At 41.4% G+C, this 21100-nt stretch overlaps 1 protein-coding gene across 1 annotated transcript in view; it reads left to right on the forward strand.

Moving 5' to 3' along the window:
* Positions 1 to 1008: 1008 nt before the first annotated feature.
* The window catches only part of TUBGCP3 (tubulin gamma complex component 3), a 99562-nt gene continuing 79470 nt past the window's right edge, over positions 1009 to 21100 (forward strand). The window contains exons 1-5 of the mRNA XM_012751985.2: positions 1009 to 1269; positions 10758 to 10865; positions 13923 to 13990; positions 18313 to 18390; positions 19323 to 19540. Coding sequence (XP_012607439.1) covers positions 1194 to 1269; positions 10758 to 10865; positions 13923 to 13990; positions 18313 to 18390; positions 19323 to 19540 — 548 coding nt within the window. The 5' untranslated portion in view covers positions 1009 to 1193. The remainder of the gene's footprint in view (positions 1270 to 10757; positions 10866 to 13922; positions 13991 to 18312; positions 18391 to 19322; positions 19541 to 21100) is intronic.

Genomic DNA, 21100 nt, shown 5'->3' on the forward strand with positions numbered 1-21100 from the left:
TCTATGATGAATATTGCACAAAGGAGACTGCAACCATGAAAGAAAAGGCTGGCTGGCCGAGATATTGCCACAGAGGAGACTTGGTTACTGTCATAGACAGTCAAAGGCAGAGTGCTGCAAAGGGAAAACTTTGGCAGTCTCCTTCTCTTGGGACTCCCACTGGCTGAACCTACCAGGAGGCCAGTTGTCCAGGGAACTTGTGTTGTGGCATGTTGTATGCTGTAGGGCATCAGGGAGAGGCAGGAGACGGATTTGAGGGTAAACAGGCACATGATGGGCATGCACTCCATTAAGCTGCATGTGGACTGCACTGGGCAGAGATAATCTGCATTAGTCATCCATTGCTGTGTAACAAACCATCCCTACACTCAATGTTTGAGAACAACAAACACTTCACTTGCTAAGGAGTCCGAATCTGGACTGGGCTCTGTGAGCGGCTCCGCTCCTCTGCAGACACTTCTGTGTCTGCTTCGCCAGGACGGCGGCCGGCAACGTGGGATGCCGACTGTGGGCCTGCCCCTCTCACGGTCTCGACCTCCGACGGAGGCTCCCGGGCGCGTCCCTGTGCGGCCTCTGCAGCGGCACTAGCAGCCACGCACCGCGGCCGTCTGCTTCCCCGGTCCTCACTTTTCCCGGGACTGACTCATTCTTTCCGGGGTGTCCCGGTAGGCGGAGATGGGGGCACATGTGGAGTTTGGGGTTGGGGCTCGAGATTGCCGAAATCGCGGCCCTGAGCAGCCAAGCTCTGCACGTAACCAGGCCGGGTGGACAGGGCCAGCGGCGGCGGCGACCCCGCAGGTTAAAACTCATAAAATCCCTGCACTCCTTTCAACAGACTGAAAGCGTGACTCAAACCAAAGCTGCAGGCCGGCCCAGCGCCTAGAACCGCCCGCGGCCGCCCCTCAGGCCGGAACCTTCCCACCTGCCGCGGGGAGCCGGGGACAATTAGACAGTGGCACGCGTAGCCCCGGCGCAGGAAGAAGCGGGGCATTGTGGGAAGCTCCCGCGCTTTCGCGGGTTCCGTGAAAATGGCGCCCTTGTAGCCGGCGGCGCCCGCGCCGTAGCCCCTCAGGAGCTGGAAGCCCGCGGGGCCGGAGGGTGCCGCGGCGGTCCCTGTGCGCGGCGGGGAGGCAGCAGGCTGGCGAGGGCCGGAGACTCCGCCGGGGCCCCCCGCGCGCAGTTCCGGGGCGAGGATGGCGACTCCGGACCAGAAGTCGCCAAACGTTCTGCTGCAGAACCTCTGCTGCCGCATCCTAGGCAGGAGCGAAGGTAGGCAGGCCGGGCCAGCCGCTCGGGGTCCGTGGACCCAGCCCGAAGGCCACTCCCTCGGCGCGCGACTCAAGACATCCCGGGGTTGGAGGAGCGAGGACGCGGGGCCGGGGCGGAGCGTTGGAGGGCTGGGAGCCGGGGCGGAGGGAGCGGGGGGCCGGGTGTGAAGGGTCTGAGGGCTGGGAGGAGGGCTGGGGGGCTGGGGCTGGGGCTGGGGCCCGGGCAGAGGGAGTGAAAGGCTGGGTGCTGCGACTGGGGCGAAGGGTTAGACGGCGGTGGCGGAGTGTCGGAGGGCCGGGAGTCACGGCCCGGGTGGAGGGAGCGGAGGGCTTGGGACCTGACCCAGAGCGAGGTTGCGGGGCCCAGCTGACAGAGGGGCGGAGCCAGGGCCGGGAGCAGGCTGAGTCACCGCTCAGCCTGGCTGGTCGGTCAGTTAGTGTGGACTGAAAGACTGCGGGCGTGAGAATTTGTCCCCCTTCTCTAGTGTCATGCATCGGGCGCCTCTGCGCACGTTTGGGTTCATGCTGAGTGGGGTGGAGAGCGAGGATAGCACAGCGGAAGGGGAGGGTGCGAGATGCTGGCAAACCACATCATAGTCATTTTTCCATTAGGAACGTGTAACAGGTTTGAGTATTACGCGAAGGGAATGTTTACCACTCTTATTTGCCATATTTTTCTACCGTTTAAAGCAGCCGTCCCCGACTTTTTTGGCACCAGGGACCGGCTTCTTGGAAGACATTTTTTCCAGCGACGAGGTGAAGTGGGGCACGGGGCAGGTGCCTCTCCCCTCTGGCTGTGCAAGCCCCCGCATCCCAGGGCGGCAGAGCTCTGCGGTCTGGTCCCTGGAGTTGGGGACCACAGGTTTAAAGGGTTGAGGGTTGATTTGATATAAAACTGTTCTGGGAAAGTTCACATAGCGAATATCACAAAGAAGCAAAACCAAAAATCAATTCTGTGCAATAGGTAAAGGCATTCTGTAGCCGAGGTACTTGAAAAGAAATGGTACTGGGTGATATCTCTTGGTTCTTGGGTTGGTGGGGATGCTCTTTGAGAGGATTTTAGGGGTAATTAAAGCAACTGGTAACTCCTTAAGCACCAAAATGTGTAAAAGAAGTTATGCAATTTTTGAAGGAAGACTTTAAGCAAAATTACATTTAATGTACTGAGGATACATTTTGACCTTTATGTCTCCATTCATAACAATTTGTGTACATAATTCTATGATAACCTTAGAGGCAAAGGATGAATTTTGTGTCAGTGTTAAATGACTGACTTCACATAGTTCTTGATACATTTTGTAGTCTCACTCTGTCACTTTATGCATCTAAGAAGTTTTTGAGGACACCACTCCTCACACCCCAAACTATGCTAGATACTGGTGATGCAGAGATACACAAAGTCATTCGTGGATCTTTTGTTCTAATGGAGGAGACAGATGATAAACATGTGATGTTAGTGGTAATGTTAACAAACCCATAAGGCGGGTTCCCTCTGTTTCTTACTGTACAGAAAGCCAATTATTGGAACAACAAGAATTATTAAGGAAGAAAGGAGATTTATTGCAAAGGATGTCAACTGGGCGGTGAGAGGACTTCCTCAAATCTGCCTTCTGACCAAGGGGGTCAAGGGTATTTCTAGAGGTGAAATGAATAATGGATGAAATGAGTGAGCATCATTACATGTCTGATATGGATTGTAGGGCACATGAGCACAGTGAGAAATCACACTGGTACATGTGTCAAATGATCAAAAATTTGTGGATATTTCCAGAAATATCTCTCCTGACGTGGAAATTTTAGTAGTATAATGAGCTGGTGGTAACATCCGTCATCCTTTCATTCTTGTGCGCATTCAGACTGTGAGAAGTTGCTCAGTGGGTCATTGGGCTAGATTTTGGTGGAGTTCCACTTATCTTGACTTCTCTGAACAATTGGGTAGTATAAAACCTTGTGATTATATTGTTGCTGCAAGGAGGGTTCACCGTTTCTGAAAAACAACTCAAAAGGGAGGGAATCAGTGAAACAGAAAATTACAAAGTTCTGGGCAACAAATCTTACTAGCCTGGAAACTTGAAACATAAGAGAACTGCCAAAAGGTGTTTTTATTCAGGGAATCAGTTACGCTAAGTGCTATGATGGAAAAGTGGGGTAAAGGTGTAGACAGGGAAGAGGTAAGGGAAAGCGACTGAAGTGTTTAAATAGACCAGAGTGGAGCCAAGCAGGGCTATTTGTACATGGGAAGGTTCTGGGCAGAGGGAACAAGTGCAAAGGCCTTGAGGTGGGTATGAGTGTGGTCTGCTGTCTTCTGTCTCTGTTACTAGAACACTGAGTTAACTTTATGATTTCATGTTCCTAATCATAGGAGAAACCAGGTAGCTAAGATTGTTAGTTATGACTTGCCTGCTTTAACATCAGTGTTTCTGTTATAGCAGTGGTTCCAAAATTTTTTCCATACATTTATATATTCCCACTGTCATAACTGGATTTCGAAAGCCACTAATTGTGAGCAAGAATGATGTTCCTCAGTTTGACAAAATTTTTTACATTGAAGCTCCTTTTCATTGTAGTAGTTTTACTACTTACAGGAAATTGAAATGTTTTTCTTTAACAAAGTTCAGTATCCTGCTATCTCTTCATTTAGAATTGTTTCTAAGTTAAGAGTAAGAAGGCTCTCAGTTCCTGTGGTCCTCTCTGAATAAAGTGTCAGAAAGTGATATTCTTGTTGCTATTTTCTGGATAGCTAGGGTTGCCAACCAGTTATGATATTCATAATATCAAATTGTGCTACAATTTATATGGAAGAATTTATAAGTATTTAGTAGCTTACCTTGTTTTTTAAATTTGTTCTTAGTGAGCAAAGGAGCAATATTAATTGCTGTGAATCAAATTAACAATATTTGACATTAAAAAGTTTTCATTAGTGGACATTTTATCTGATAACTCCATAGAACATTTGATTAATTATCTAATTTTCTAATGACATGTTGCCAAAAATTGGCCTTATGCTTTTTTAATACTGTGAAATCAAGGCACAATAGATACTTGTGGCTTTTGATGAATTTCATATGAATCAAGGTTTTATAAGGTATCTTTTAAAAAAAATTATAGTTGACTTTTAACATCTGTGAATTTGCTTGAAACACATACTGCCAGCAAATGATAAGAAAATCCTATCTCCATATCCCTGCCCCTCCCAGGAGCTCATTTTATTTACTATCACATCTTTGGAGAATCATTATTCCTATCATTGGAAGCAATGTGTTGATGTGAGAGTGTTTCACCTCTCTCAGAGTCAGCACTTTGTGGTCTTCTTTCTATTTGTGAGGTAAAGAAGAAATAAAGGGGGATTTATATTAGATAAGAATTTCAATAATAAATGTTCAGGTGTGACCGTAGTACACAACATTTAGAAGTAAGAGGATTACTGTGATAGGTCAGACCACTTTGAGTGCACCACAAGCAGAACATACAGAATTGCTGTCTTGGTGATTTACTGCCGTAAGTGGTGTTGCTGTTGATTTCATGATTTTCCAAACTGGTGAAGAGCTCCTGATGAAGTTCTAAATAATATGTGATCTTTTTATTATATGGTAATTGCATTTTTGGGACAATCAATATATATTAAATGAACATTAGAATGTATATTAAAATTTACATTAAATGTATATTAAAACTTGAAAGTTTTAGTCTTCATTTGAAAGTTGTACTTATGGATTTATTGTTATTTTAAAATATTTAAACATACTCTTTGACCCTTGCCTGCAAAAATAAGAAAAAAAAATAAAATATTTAAACATTGTCTTATATTTTATATTGTCTTATAGTTTATATTCCTAATATGGTAACTGTGGATAGACATAGCCTACATAATCAAAAACTTTTGGGGTCTTCAATCTTAAGAGTGTAAAGGGGCCCTGAGACCAAATGTTTGAGAATCACAGATCTAGAGTAATGTTTTTTATTTTGTCGTTTTTAGAGCATTGCTTTTCAACTAGAGCCATGCATTGGAATCACCTATGATTACACAAGAACCTGATAACGTTGGTTGCTTGTGGGAAGGGGAACTGGTGGCTAGCCAGAGTCCTCAAACTTTTTAAACAGGGGGCCAGTTCACTGTCCCTCAGACTGTTGGAGGGCCGCTGGAGAGTGTGGCCCACATTCCACACATGCGCACTGTGGGCCCGGGATGAGTTGGCTGCTAATCAGCAGGGGCAAAAACACCCTGTGGGCCAGATAAATGTCCTCAGTGGGCTGCATGTGGCCCGTGGGCTGTAGTTTGAGGATGCCTGGCTAGACCATAGTTGAGGACAGAGGACTTTTTACTCTAATGTTATGCCTTTTCATTTTGAACTCCTTAAATGTGATACTTATTCAAATTTAATATTGTGGACTCGGTCTCTAGGGATTCTGATCCTGTAGGCCTCTGTTGGAACTTGGTATCTGAAACATTAAGGTACATGATGTGTTATTCTGACCTGCATCTGGAGTTGAGGATTGCTGGTTTAGGTGCTCTACTTCTACCAAGCACTTAGGCTTACTCCCTCCCACTCCCCTTCAGAAAAGCAGGAGTTTGGTATATACAAGCCAAACTATAGATGAGAAGCAGGAAGGCTGAAACTTAAGTCTTACCAAACACTTCAACTTTTCCCTCAATCAGTTTTTTTTTTTTTTTTTTTTTTTTTTTTTTTGAGACAGAGTCTCACTCTGTTGCCTGGGCTAGAGTGCCATGGTGTCTCAGCAACCTGGCTCAGAGCCTGGTTCAGCAACCTCAAACTCCTGAGCTCAAGCGATTCTTCTGCCTCAGCCTCTCAAGTAGCTGGGACTACAGGCATGTTCCACCATGCCTGGCTACATTTTTCTAGATATTTTTAGTTGTCCAGCTAATTTCTTTCTTTTTTCGTAGTGATGAGGTCTTGCTCTTGCTCAGGCTGGTCTTGAACTCCTGAGCTCTAACGATTCTCCCTCCTTGGCCTCCCAGAGTGCTAGGATTACAGATGTGAGCCACAACGCCTGCCCCCCCCCAATCAATATTTGAGTCTCTAGAAAGCATAGGTCTGTTGAGTTTTTGTTTTCATTTGAGCTGCATTTATTTTTATGTGTCTTTAAGTTAAGCTGTCATCTTAAATCTGACTGTATATATATATAATCCTTTTCAGATACAGAGGGCAACTGTCATGTTTAAAAGTTCTTGGGCCCACATCCAGGTGGCTTTGGAGCCTTGACATTTAGGATTGAGTTCTGCAGTTCCACCTGAGGGTCTTGGTTTGGTTTTGTACCTCCTGTAATTCCTTTTCTCCTCTGTTGCCACAGTGTTCTTTCTAGAGATCCAATGTGATCAAATCTCTTGAAGAGAGACTTAATTTATTCCCTTTCTGCAGTCTTCAGGATGATGACCAAATTATCTTGCTTAAGATTAAAAACTGGATACTTTCTTGAGTTGTGATTTTAATGGCAGTGGTAGACATACTATGTATTTAAAGAACATTTTTAAGTTAATAATAAAAACAGTTAATATTTATCAAGCATTTACAATATGCCAGACCTTGTGCTTACACCTTGAGATGGTATATTTAATTTCTAAACATGCAAGGTTGGTATAAATATTATGAACCTCGTTTTGTAGATGAGAAAACTAAGACTTGAGAGATTAAGCAGTTTGCTCACTGTCACTCAGCTAGTGAATTGCAGGGCCAACTTGGAACCCATGTCTCTGGTTCCAGAGCTTGTTATTCTGAATTGATTCATTCCTGCTCTTCAGTGTAGAATTGGGTGACTTATTTCTCTGAGTGCTGGAGCAGAGATGGTATGATGCAGCCCTGCGTATGGGGTGGTTTCTCATCTCTATCCTCCTGGCTTCTTTGTACAGTGTTCTTTTTTTACTTCCTGTTTTTGTCACCGTTTGTGTTAGATGCTATCCTTAAATGTGTGGTGATACCTGTCCTCTGGTGATTAAGGGTGAGTTGGTTTGAAAGGCCTCTGTTAAGGTAGCCCTTGCCAGGGGTTGAGCGTCCTTGTGGAGGACAGGCATACTTCGCTTTATTGCACTTCACTTTGTTCTGCCTCACAGGTACTGTGGTTTTCAAGTTTATTGGCACCAACAGCACATGCTCACTTCTTGTGTCTGTGTCACATATTGGTAATTCTTATAATATTTTAAACTTTTTATTATTATATCTTTTATGGTATTTGTGATCAATGATCTTTGATGTTACTAGTATAATAGTTTTGGGAGCACCACAAAGTGTACCATACAAGAGGTGGACTTGATCAGTGTCTGTGTTCTGACTGCTCCACTGACCAGGCCAGTCCCCAGTCTCTCTCCCTTCCTCAGGCTTCCCTATTCCCTGAGCCACAACAGTATTGAAATTAGGCCAGTTAATAACCCTACAATGGTCTCTGAGTGTTCACGTGTGTATGCCTCTCATTTTAAATCAAAGTTAGGAATGATTAAGCTCAGTGAGGAAGGCTTGCCAAGTGAAGGAAGCTGAGACAGGCCAAGAGCTAGGCCTCTTGTAACCAGTTAGCCAAGCTGTGAATGCAAAGGAAAAATTCTTGAAGGAAATTAAAAGTGCTAGTCCAGTGAACACACAAATGATAAGGAAGCGAAACAGCCTTATTGCTGATAGGGAGAAAGTTTTAGTGGTCTGGATAGAAGATCAAACCAGGTACAACATTCCCCTAAGCCAAAGCCTAATCCAGAGCAAGGTCCTAGCTCTCTTCAATTCTCTAAATTCTGAGAGAGGTGAGGAAGCTGCAAAGAAAAGTTGGAAGTCAGCAGAGGTTGGTTCATGAGGTATAAGGAAAGAGGCTGTCTCTATAACATAAAAGTGCAAGGTGAAGCAGCAAATACTGATGTAGAATCTGCAGCAAGTTATCTAGAAGATCTGGATAAGATAAAGGTAGCTACACTAGAAAAACAGATTTTCAATGTAGACAAAGCAGGCTTCTCCCTTTTGGGATCTTGCAAGGCCCTACCTCTCTTCAATTCTGTGAGGGGTGAGAGAGGTAAGGAAGCTGCAGAGAAAAGTTGGAAGCTAGAAAAGGTTGGTTCATGAGGTTTAAGGAAAGAAGCTGTCTCCATGACATAAAAGTGCAGTAGCAAGTGCTGATGGAGAAGCTGCAACAGGTTATCCAGAAGATTATTGATGAAGGTGACTACACTACAAATATTCAGTTTAGACAAAACAGCCTTGTATTGGAAGAAGATACTTTCTAGGACTTTCACAGCTAGAGAGGAGGAGTGAATACCTGGCTTCAAAGCTTCAAAGGACAGGCTGGCTCCCTCATTAGGAGCTAATGCAGCTGGTGACTTTAAGTTGAAGCCAGTGCTAATTTACCATTCTGAAAATCCTAAGGCCCTTAAGAATTATGCTAAATCTACTCTGCTTGTGCTCCATAAATGGAACAACAAAACCTGGATGACAGCAGAGCTGTTTACAGTGTGGTTTACTGAATATTTTAAGCCCACTGTTGAGACCTAATGCTCAGAATAAAAGATTCCTTTGAAAATATTACTGTTTGCTGACAATGGACCTGGTCACCCAAGAACTCTGATGGAGGTGTGCAAGGAGATTAATGTTGTCATGCCCATGGATCATGGAGTCATTTTGACTTCCAAATCTTATTATTTAAGAAATACTTTTCATAAGGCTATAGCTGCTATGAATTTAGATTTCTCTGATGGATCTGGGCAAAGTAAACTGAATACCTTCAGGAAAAGATTTACCATTGTAGATGCTATTAAGAATACATGTGATTTATGGGAGGAAGTCAAAATATCAACATTGACAGGATGTTAGAAGAAGTTGATACCAATCCTTATGAATGATTTTGAGGGGTTCAAGACTTCAATGGAGGAAGTAACTGCATATATGGTGGAAATAGCAAGAGAACTAGAATTAGAAGTGGAGCCTAAAGATGTGACTGAGTTGCTGCAATCTCATGATCTAACTTAAATGGATGAGGAGTTGCTTTTTATGGAGGAGCAAAGAAAGTGCTTTTTTGGGATGGAATCTACTCCTGGTGAAGATGCTGTGAACATGGTTGAAGTAACAAAAAAAGGTTTTAGAATATTCCATAAACTTAGTTGATAAAGCAGTGGCAGGGTTTGAGAAGCCTGACTCCAAATTTAAAAGTTCTGCTGTGGGTAAAACAGTATCAAAGATCATCACATGCTACAGAGAAATCTTTCATGAAAGGAAGAGACAATCGATGTGGCAAACTTCATTGTTGTCTTATTTTAGAAAGCTGCCACAGCCACCCCAGCCTTTGGCAGCCATCAGCGTAGAGGCCAGACCGCCCGCAAAAAGATTGTGACTTGCTGAAGGTGATCGTTGGCATTTTTTAAGGCATATTTTAAAATTAAGGTATATACATTGATTTTTTAGACATAATGCTATTGCGTACTTAATAGACTACAGTAAATGTCAACCTAACTTTTATGTACACTGGGAAACCAAAAAATTCATGTGACTCACTTTATTGTGATGTTATTTTTATTATGGTGGTCTAGAAGTAAATCTATAGTATCTCTGTGGTCTGTGTGTAATTGGATAAAGACCCCTGTGTCAGTGATCCCCATTGATCAGTCTTTTCCCTTGGGCTGGTCAGTCTGCCTACAGAGGGATTTTTGACTCTCAGTGTTCTGGAAAGGACTGAGGTCCTTGAGTTTAGTCTGCCTCTTTTTCTTAGTAATCTTTCTCCAGACCTGCTTTTGTTTGCCTGGTTTGGGGATAAGGGGTTGGGCAGATGACCCAGGGATCTGTTTCTTTCCCAACTTTCAGCCAGGCTCCTCCTTCCAGTCCACTTCCTTTCCTGCACCTCCCTGGGCTTCTGCAGAGGGAACTATATTTCTTCTTGGCTTTTGTCTCCCACACTTCCCCTTTCTGGTTCCTAAAGCAGCAAACATCTAGCTTTCAGGTTTCACTCTCTCTGTGTCGGTTACCACCCACCCATCTGCATTGCATCTTCTCACATTATGTTGACTTCTCTCTAATGTTGTTTCTGCCTTGTTTTTTTTTGCCCTTGTCACTTTATGCCTAATTTTTTAAACTCCTTTATTTTCAATTTAATGATATTTTTGAAGGGGGTGGAAGCCAACATATGTGTTTAAGGCATCATCTTTATCCAGAAGTACAAATAGAAATTAAATGTTTGTTTAGGTTGTTGAGTGGCCCACTTCTGACTTCCTGTATTTGTTAACCAAGGAGCTTCTCAGAGGCTCTCTTGATCATGCTTTCTCCTTATGTTTCATGTCTTGGGATGTAATGTTTCTATCTTCTAGGTTTTGAAGACTTTCTGGCCTATTGCTGTTCTTTTTCTTATTTCATTCATTCATTCATTTTGTTTTGATTTCTTAAGAGTGTTTCTGTCCTTAGTTACGACCTTGATGTGGGGTTGAAGGTAGATGATATGTATACCTAGTTTACTATTGGTGATCAAAACTTAACCTGATTGGTAATAATTTACATGCTTTTATTTACCTTGCAGCTGATGTAGCCCAACAGTTCCAGTATGCTGTTCGAGTTATTGGCAGCAACTTTGCCCCAACTGTTGAAAGAGATGAATTTCTAGTAGCTGAAAAAATCAAGAAAGAACGTACGTATTTTTCTTAAATGTTATGTGTTGGATTCTTAAACTTGTCAAAGCTTAAGAGTGTATATGTATATATCTGTGTAGTTTCCAAGCACATTTTAATTATAGGTACTATGAAAAGTAATGCCAAATCAATTTGGTCTTAGAATTAAAAGTAATAGAACATAGTAAAAGAGGTTCGTTTTAAATACCATAACCATATAATTGGGTTTTAGAGTGTGAGGAAGAGAGAGGGACTTAATATAATTTCTTGCTTCTCTTATGATTTGCAGTATTAATACTATGTACCTTTTGGCCAGGTGATGTAGAACACTAGATACCATCTTGGCGGTAAACAACTGTTGGTGAATCAATGTCCTTCTTTAGATTGCCGCCATTCAAACTTCTAGTACTTTAGAACTTATGTGAACATTTTAATTATGAGATGGTACATAAAGCTTTCTTAAATGTTAATACCTTAGAGAAGAAAGTTTCCCATTTATTAGCCCTTGGTTTGTTATTTTTAAGGAGTTATCTAGTAGTACCAGGTGGGATTCTGCCACTCCTCTTTGCCTCTAGCATGTCTGGGTTGGGGAGTTTGGCTTTAAGCAGGTGGCAGCCATGCACAGAGTAGCTCTAATGTTGGCTGCAGGCTTGTGTTTCCTGGTGGCCAGTTCCCCACTCTATAGTTCTCTGGGTTGTATGAGCCAAGCCCAGGGGACTGGAGAAGAGACCTACCATGAAAGTCAGTGCATGTCCTGCTGGGGCCTGGCTGTTAAACTGCCCAGATAGAGTGGATGTTGGCCTTGTGTCTAAGTAATAATATCTTATAGAAGTATGTTCTTCATGGCGAAATTTTCCATCCTGGCTGTTGCATTATAGACTGTATTTGGCCAGTGGTCTGTATGGAGGTCCCTACTTAGTGCTGCATGACCAGACTGGATGGTGCGTCAGCAGGTGACGTAATTGAGGCTGTGAGTCCTTGTATCTCAGAAGGTCACAGTTGTCTTTGCCTGTTCAGGGTCTGGTGAGTGACCTTAGTCTGAAACAGTCCATCTGATTCAAAGCCTTAGTGTTATTCAGCATGCATGTATTTAAGGCAGAGGAATAAAAATGGAATAGTTGAGCTGCTGTCAACCTACTAATATTTATTTTCCTTTCCTATCTATAAAACTGAACATAAGAACACTGTACTCTCCTCTTGAACTCTAAATTTTACAATTTAGATTGTTATTGAGGGACCCCAGCTGTTAGGTGCTATATTAACAGACCATTCCCTTTACAGATTTACATTTGATGGCCTGATGGTGAGCATATTGTGTAGTAGCTAAAAATAAAGTTTATCTGGACTCATAGTACAACTGGCAGCTACTTCATTGCATTAGCTATTCAAATAAGTCTTGGATTTTTTTAAGGAAGAAAACTAACCAGGTACAATTTGTTTTGGAGAGTAAATGTGCTGACTCAGCATGCCTCTTGTGCAGTGTTACCATCAGCTTTTCTTGGGTACCTCCAGTGAGCCCCACCTCCCTGAGTACCTGTAGTCTTCATGTGATGGTCACTGTTGATCTGTCATATTTTATGAAGTTTGATTACAGTTGTTGATATCAGATTAGTTGAGTTATGATAGCTCTGCCCTCTGGAGTAATGCAGAAAAGTTAATTTTTCATTTTATGTGGCTGACTTCAAATATAAAATGCTAGTATATAAAAAGGAAAAGTGATCATATGTGACAAAACCTAATACTTGTTAATTCCTTAATTTTTCACAGTGGCAAGTGGGGTACATTGTAACTTGAGATATATTTTGCTTTGCTTAGCAATTTAATAGATAACACACTTATTTGTAAATCTTCAGTGTTCTTTTTCTTCCTATTTTATTATCATATGGCTATCTTGTATCTATGAATTGCTGTCAGTCTTATTCTATAGAAAAACCATCACTTGCTTACTTTAATGGTTGTATTGGAGTATATTTATGTAAGCTTAAAAATAGTAAATCATATTAAATTTTAATTGCATTAGTTTTATTGAATGTACTTTATACCTTTCAAAGATAGCTTTACCTTTCTATGTAGGAGAAGTTTAAAGTACAGTTAGGATTAGTATTATGTAATCTGTGGTATGTGATTCATATGATTAGTACATGATCAAGCACCCTTCTTTAGTTGATGAACATGAAAGAGTGTTGGCTGTAAAGTCCGTTGTTACCTTTGTACAAATGAATTAGAAGATTTAAGGATACATGTGATTGGCTGATGAGATTTTAATAAAGTCATACTAAAATAGGATAAACACAAAGATTCATTGGAGAGTATTGAAATTAAAAGTGAGCTTATTAAAGTGGTACCTTTTCTAGTAGGTGGGATAGTTTCTTTGAGAGGCCCTGTGCACAGGTGGTGTGTGCAGTGCTGCAAACATGAGCAGGTGGGTCCCTTCCCTCAGGAAACCCATATATGGTCTATAGCTTCTCCCTCTCCATGGAGTAGAACCTGGAATGAACTTCTCTTTTGCTACGGCTGATTTCAGGTAATTTGTAAGTGTAACTGGAACATCCAAAGACATTTATTAATAAGATGAATTTGTGGATGAGAATTAATGTGCTATTTAGATTTTTATTTGAAGCAGCAGTTAATCATTACATTTTCTGCTAAAACAAGAGGAAACATTGTTTATATCTTAACAAAATGTTTAGAATGTGTTGTTTTTAAGTTAAGTATCATGATTTTATAACTTTTGTTTCTTGTTTCATGTTCCATCCCCCCTCAAGGTAGCCATTGTTAACTATTACTAGTTAAATTGATATTTCCCTCACTGTGACATGTGTAGATTTCCATTATTTACCTAATTTTCACAAAAACTTTTTGATTCTAGCCTAGTATTTTCCCTATTTTACAAGGGTCAGAGAGGTTAAATGACTTGACCAGATTCATGTAGCTTAAAAGTCGTCACTCACGGTCTGGTTTGACAAGGACTGTTGACTCTGACGCTCATCAGAGTTGTCTGTTCTCATAGATGAAAGAATGTCATAAAAATGAATGTTTGTGTGAGAGATTAAAATGCTTATTTTCTGACTTTTCAGTTATTCGACAGAGAAGAGAAGCAGATGCTGCGTTATTTTCAGAACTCCACAGAAAACTTCACTCACAGGTATGCTACAGTATTCTGAGTGTGTTACTTACTAGTGATATTGGAATGTCTAAACCTTTTTTTGTGGTGTCACATGAAACTTTTTTTGTAATCAATAAAGGCTTTTAACTGTAGATAGCATTTGCTTTTTAAAAAGAGTTTCAATATTCGAAGTAAGTTTTAGCTGGATTTAAAACTACACTGGGAACGTGATCAGACTTTAAGCTTTATGATAGTCACCTTAATTACATTGCTGGGAGGAAGCACATTGGTAGAAGTCTTGACCTGTATATAGTCAGTAGCAAAAGTTTATCTGGTTGATATACTTTATTCCTCATTAGGTTCTAATTTATAGTTATATTCAATTAAAAAAATTGATTTTGAATGTTTTGTGATTAGATGTTGATATTTGAAAATGAATAGTTCTTCTAACCTGATATTTTATGAAAGACCTCTCTAATACCAATAAATTAATTGAATCACAGGGTGAGATTTTTGTGGTTTCTTTATGTAAAGGAACTTAGTTCATCCAGAGAAGGTGAATCCAGGGAGGTTTAATGCATTGCTCAACATATAATGTATGTGTTACAACAATAAAAATGATTGAGTTAGGCCTAATGCTTCCAGTAATTAAACTCATATTTTTTCAGTCTTTCTCTCTATTCATATACATGTTTTAAGAGGCTTGCTCTTAAAACAACCCTAAGTTTATTTATTGACCATTTTGATTCATTAATTCAGTTTGGCTTTGGATTAACTGTTTTAAGGATGCTTTTTTTCATACTTTGATAATATTTGCAATATTTTTGAAATATTTATGAACCTTTTTTGTACATTAATTTCCAGGCAAATTGTTTTAAACTGCTACATCATTTGCTTTTCTTAAATCTTTCTCCATTTTTAAGAACAACTGCTGTACAATTGAACAATGGAAGTTAAAAAAGACTTCCATTGTTGGATTTCACATTCCCCAGCCTTACAAGATCCCAAAAGCGAGAATTTCCTCCAGTGAAAGTGTTGTGTCTGTTAATATTGGCCATTGGATAGAACACATTTAGGAACTTTGTAATTTAAAATGGTGGTTTTCCAAACTTTTGTTTGGAACTCTGAATGTTTATTTCTAAACATCAATGTTTTAAATAGTGACCAGCTTCCTAGGGCTACCTAAAAATCTAACTTGCTTGGGTTTTTCATTGCATAGCTGACATAAGATGAAAAATATTAGGAAATAATAGTATTGCACTGGTAATTAAAGTAGAAAAATATATACAGGTTAATAGCCATACCATCATTTTGCTAAAGTTACCTACTTCTTCAAAAGTACAAAGGTTGGTGATATTATTTTTGTCCTGTCTTCTTAGTGGGGAGTCCTCATTTGTGTGTGTGCTGTGCATACCATGGGGAGTAAGGGTCAGAGGTGCAGCTTACTGTTTGCTCTTGTTTTTAGACCTGGAGGAAGAAATCAGGCACCAGAGGGCAGGTCTGGATGTGATGTGGAGATGTGGGGAAGGTGCGGTGTGGATCCCGGGCTGGACTCTGAAATGTAGCTGATAGGGAAAGGCTGTAAGAAGGGAGGGTTGCTCTTGAGGGGGCTGGGCCAGGGTGAGAGGGGCAGGGCGTGGTGTGCAGGTGCTATGGGCAGATAGCAGGTGGATGGTCCCTGTCAATGAGAGGGGCTCAGGGCAGCGTCAGGGAAGCTGAGCTGACCTGTCTGTGCTGGGCTCTAGGTAAACGGCTGCCTTGCACAGACGTTTACTTCCATGTTCCTCTAGCTCTTATGGAGTCTTGATAAGTGTCTGCACATTTACAGTGCAGTTTGTGGACAGTTCTTAATGTTTTATAACTGAGTTAGGTCCTTTAGTTTTCAGAATCTAAGAGCAGGTCTTAAGTGGTGTAGAGTGGTGTAAAGTATCTGTGCTGCCAGATCTGTTGTGGGGATTCTGTTGCTCCATGGATCTATCTCTTCTCTCCCCCTCCTGCCCTGAGCTCTGGAGGGTCAGTGGGTGCAGATTGTATGCCCGGGCTTAAGCACGGTGTGAGATTGTGGGGTGGGAGAAGGCTGAGGCAGCACTGTCGCTTCCTCTGCCGCCAGGCAGCCATTCACCTGTGGCTTAGAGGTGCCCTTGGGTCCTGAGGGCAGGCTCCACCTGCTGCTATGCCCTCCCTGGTCCCCTCTTTGTTCCTACCCCATCCCTCAGGCCCAGCGGTGGTGGTGGCTCCCTGCTGGTGGTGTTCCTGATGCTTCACCACCTCTCTGTTTCCCTCTCCTATCCACATCTGGGCACACATTAAAAGCTCTCCAGCAAACCAATCCCTGGGTGTTTTATACCTGCTCTTTTTGTAGTAAAAATTGCTGCCTCCCCCTTTAAATTTTGTTCATTTTTGGAACTTTCTCCACTCTTAGCCCCCATATACATCTTTTGTAAAATAAAAGCTGAGATTTTTATCCTAGCACTCTCCTACTGTAATATGGAGCGTTTTCTGCCTCTTTCCCTGTGCCTGCTGGTCATCCGTACTCAGTCCTTAGGAAACTCCTATAGGACTCACTACTACTCGGCATCCTCAAAGCTGAAAGGAGCATTTCATTCACCGCACCTCCTCCTATGTCCACCCACGACCAGCCTGTCTCTTCCTGTGCTCTCTCTTGGGAATGATGATGTGCTCACCCCTTGCCCTGAATGAGCACCCTGGGTGTCTTCTGGACTCTGAGCCTTATCTGTTGTCCTCATAAGGACATCACTCATTTGTTTCTTTGGAGTCAGGCAGACGTTATAGCTTTGTGATTTAGGTAAGTTATGTAGGTTTGATCCCTTTGTTCTCTCACTTGTGGAGTAAAGAGAATGAATCTTGTCATGGTGTGTCTATAGCAGTGATAGGAGGTGATGGTTGTAACTCAGCTGGCCCAGTAGGCACCACTAAACGGCAGCTGCTGTCACTGACTGCTCTGTGACCTGAAAAGCTGTGGGCTCCTGTGACGAGAGCATCTCAGGGCGTGTGTCCAAGTGCCTCTCGGACTCCCAGGCTCTGCGCCTCCCAGGCTCTGGTACCTCCTTGTGGAGGATTGCCAGGGTGACATAATCGACCATGTCCTCAGCTCACTGAGGCCAAGTTCAGCTGCTCACCTTTCCCTCCATGTGACTGTGTTCTTCCTAGGCAGGCTCTTGCCTCTCACTTGGTCCCCTCTAGCCAGTCTGTGCCTGCCTCCCTGCAGGACCTCCCGCCTCGTCCACAGGCTTTCTGCTGTCCTCAGCCCCTTCTTCCAGTGTTGGTTTCTATCTGATTCCCGGCTTTAGCCTGACGGATCTGCTTTCTGTTCTCTTCTCTCCCTTTGCATGGCTCATCTTTCTAAGAGATTTGCATCTCCTCTGGGAGGTGTGCACAAGCTGTGAAGTGCCGTTTGTCACATTGCAGCTGCCCACTTCTCTGTTTACCACAAGATTAGACTCTACCAGGGCTTATCCTTGTGGCCTCAGCCGGGGAATCAGTTGAGTTTCTGAAAAAGTCTGTGTAAATCAATTTTTAAGTTAGATAGTAATTTAAATACCTGGGATGAGTGTACTCTTTAAAACAAACTTTCAGGGAATGTATAACATAGTGAAGAATTTATGAAATGTAAGAAATCATCTATAATTTGTTTTTTAAATAAAGATATTTATATATTCTAGCCTGTGCATGCAAAAGGTAAGGCTATGTGAATAGAGTAGAATGCTGTGGAAATTCGAGGTAAAACGTACTGGGGTTTCGCAGCTGCTCTGTGAGTGAATCAGGCTGGTGTGAAACACATTTGGAAACTGATGAACTATATGCTAGCCCTCACATGGAAACCTCGGAGTTAGTTATCCTGACAACTATGTGCTTCAGAACCCAGTCTTGAGTTTAGGTATACATGATGCTGAGACTAACTCTTGCACTTTAGGATTCTTTTCTTATGTTCTATTTTGTGGAGTAAATGGGACATTGATAAAGGAAAAAAATTAACATGTTTTATGATGACATTTGTCTTATAATCATTGTGTTTGGGAAGTTAAAAGAATTATTTCAGGGAGGATGATACTGTTATTTAAGAAAAGGGTAATTTAAAAAACTCATTCTTGTTAGCGACTTTGGAGTTAGCCTGTGGGGTAGAGGACTCGAGGGTATTGATTGTGTGAGAAAGTCGATCTCGCGCCTTTTGAGGGGTGGTGCTTGTTACATGCCTGAAGTGAACAGAGTTAGATTTGATGTCACCATGTGAATTTTAGAATGCATTTCTATTTTGGAATAAATATAGTTTAGGAGAGAGGAAAATAAGACTAGAGAGTAATATAAAATAGTTCTTCAATATTCATTTTCTTCCTAAACAGGGAATTTTGAAAAACAAGTGGTCAATACTCTACCTCTTGCTGAGCCTTAGTGAGGACCCACGCAAGCAGCCAAGCAAGGTGAGTGGCTTTGGGCTAGCAAGGTGGTGTCTCCTGTTAGGGCAATTACACCAAATTTTGATAGGAATCAGCTTCTGCAGGTAAGAAAACAATAGGAGAAAAGCAAAAAGCTTATCTAGTCCTGGAAGGTCAGGGGCTTTGGCTTTCTTTTTCCCTTTTTTAAATGGCATTTTGTCTGCATAGTTTCCTGAAGATGTTTTTAACAATTATTCAAATGTAACAATGGATGATTAAGTAGAGAATAAATTGTTAGTTTTCAAAATGTTTGCTTTGTAAAGTTACTAATACCAGTACTAATACTAGTACAGTCGGGTAATTCTTCAGGAACTGGAAGACGCTTGAGTTTTTTGTTTCAGTTCTCGTAATGAACATCCATGACTCTTACACGAGTAAAGCTTTATTGTCCCTGTGTTCAGTTTTTGTCCTCTGAGGTATTTCAGAGAGCGACTGGCTGTTCCATGTCCCAAAGTATCGTGTAGTAAAATATTCTGCAATAGACATTTGAATACTTGAAAGCTGAAGAATATGGGTGAAAGAGATATTATTATCTCTAAAGCCTTAGTTTGAGCAATCATTATATAATAATATAAATGTAAGTAATAATATCAACACATAAATATAAAGCAATCATTATATAGCAATGCCAAACTTTTAAAAACTATTTGAGTTTCAGTTTGCTTGAATTTGGAATAAATAAGGTGTTTAGTTATCAGACAATGTAATAGTTGTTGGAGTTAAGAAAGTTTTCTAAAACTTTATCAGTTTTGGCATATTTCAAAAGCATGTCAGCTAGTTTATTGCTTAATAAAGAATGAAATCCAAATCCAATCATAGAGAAGGAAAATCTGAATAGAAATTATCTTTGTAGATTTGGGAAAACTGTTCTGTAATTTCCTATCTCTGTATTCCTGATGCATTTTTTGTATTTCCAGGTTTCTAGCTATGCTGCGTTATTTGCTCAAGCATTACCGAGAGACGCTCATTCAACTCCCTACTACTACGCCCGGCCTCAGAGCCTCCCCCTGAGCTACCAGGACCGGAGCGCCCCGTCAGCCCCGAGCTCCGGCAGCATGGGCAGCAGTGGCATCAGCAGTGTCAGCCTGTGCGGCCTCAGTGGTCCAGCACCAACGCCACAGCCTCTCCTTCCAGGGTAAGGCCAGGCTGATGGGTCCAGGCTCCTCCATGTAGAAACAAATACTGCAGGCCTCTCATTAGGTGCCTGTGTTCACTGACAGCATAGGAAGGGCCTCAGACGTGCTTGGCAGCGTTCCCACTGGACACTGTGTCCAGTATGCTCTGTCTCAGGGTGATCCTCCCTAGAGCTGCATCACAACAGGAATCCTTCCCACTTTGTAATTGTTAGAGCTGATCGAAAAGAGTCTCAACGAGCTCTCACCTGTCCGTGGAGGTGCATGTTGTGAAGGACCTTGAAGGCGAGCTGTTCTCTGTGTTCTCAAATGTATCTCTGAGTGAATATTGGCCTCTTCATTCATGTATGTTTTTCTCTTCTTTGGGTTCTTTAACAAAATCAGTAAGTAAAAGAAAGTAAGGTTGAACTGTCCACTGGTGCCAAAATCTTTAAAGAAAGGATTATGGCATTTTAGTGCATGTGAATTAAGATGATAAAAAGCAGAAATGCCTAGTGAAGATGTTATTACTGAATCATTTACTAAGATGTCAAAATCATGTCCAAACATGTTTGAGGAAATACAGAATTTATGGTTGAGAATAAAGCAGATGCCACTGTCATTAATGGACTCTAGAGCTTTGTTTTTGTTTTTGAATATACTTTCTATGTATAGATAAACAGGTGGGTTTTCTTTTTGCTGTAGTTGGTTCCTGGAAATCACATTAAGGCAGATTATAAAAAAGTGGATATTTTTCCAGAAAAATGGTGACCAAGGATTCAGCATCAAACAGGATGTTGTCCATGTGAACATAATGGGATTATAAATCATTTTGTGAGTTATAAAATTATGTTCAAGATATTAGAAAACAGAATATGTGTACCACACACACTGCATAGAAAACATTATGCCAGTGAAAAGAGTACTCCACAAATTGAGTCTACAACTTGTGATCTGGCTAAAGAGTAAACTGACATTCTCATTTCTACCTTAGAATTTAAAGTAATTATTCTGTGTAAGCTGTATAGGGAACTTTGAACTGAATCAGTCTTTTAGAATCATTCTCTTTAATTTAGAACTATACTCAAAGACACAGTTTTAATAAATGTTGACTTTTTTCCTCAGTGAAAATAGAATTAAACAAGAGTGGTTTCAGTTTTTTCCTCGTCTCTTTCACTCTGTGAGTGGATCGTAGATGGACCCACCAGTGTTGCACCACTACTAAACCAGAGCTCTGGCCCCTAGAAGCAGTTGAGATTCTCAGTTTTGTGTTTTACAGTCCCAAGAAGTGGTATTTTTGCCATAGTTGTCAAAGCATATGTTGTTAGAAATTAGCTATCAGGTTCTTAGATTTTCAAAAAGCAACTTTGACATATTTCAAAATTACTCAAAAGCCACCTTGACCTTGAATATATATTTGCCTTGGATTTGGTGTGTTTGTACATGTTAGAGATTAATTGAAAATTGCAGTATCTCTTTTTTTTTTTTTTGAGACAGAGTCTTACTCTGTTTCCCTGGTTAGAGTGCCATGGCATCAGCCTAGCTCACAGCAACCTCACACTCCTGGGCTCAAGCAATCCTTC

The sequence above is a fragment of the Microcebus murinus genome, chromosome 13, assembly GCF_040939455.1.
Source record: "Microcebus murinus isolate Inina chromosome 13, M.murinus_Inina_mat1.0, whole genome shotgun sequence".
Classification (NCBI taxonomy): domain Eukaryota; kingdom Metazoa; phylum Chordata; class Mammalia; order Primates; family Cheirogaleidae; genus Microcebus; species Microcebus murinus.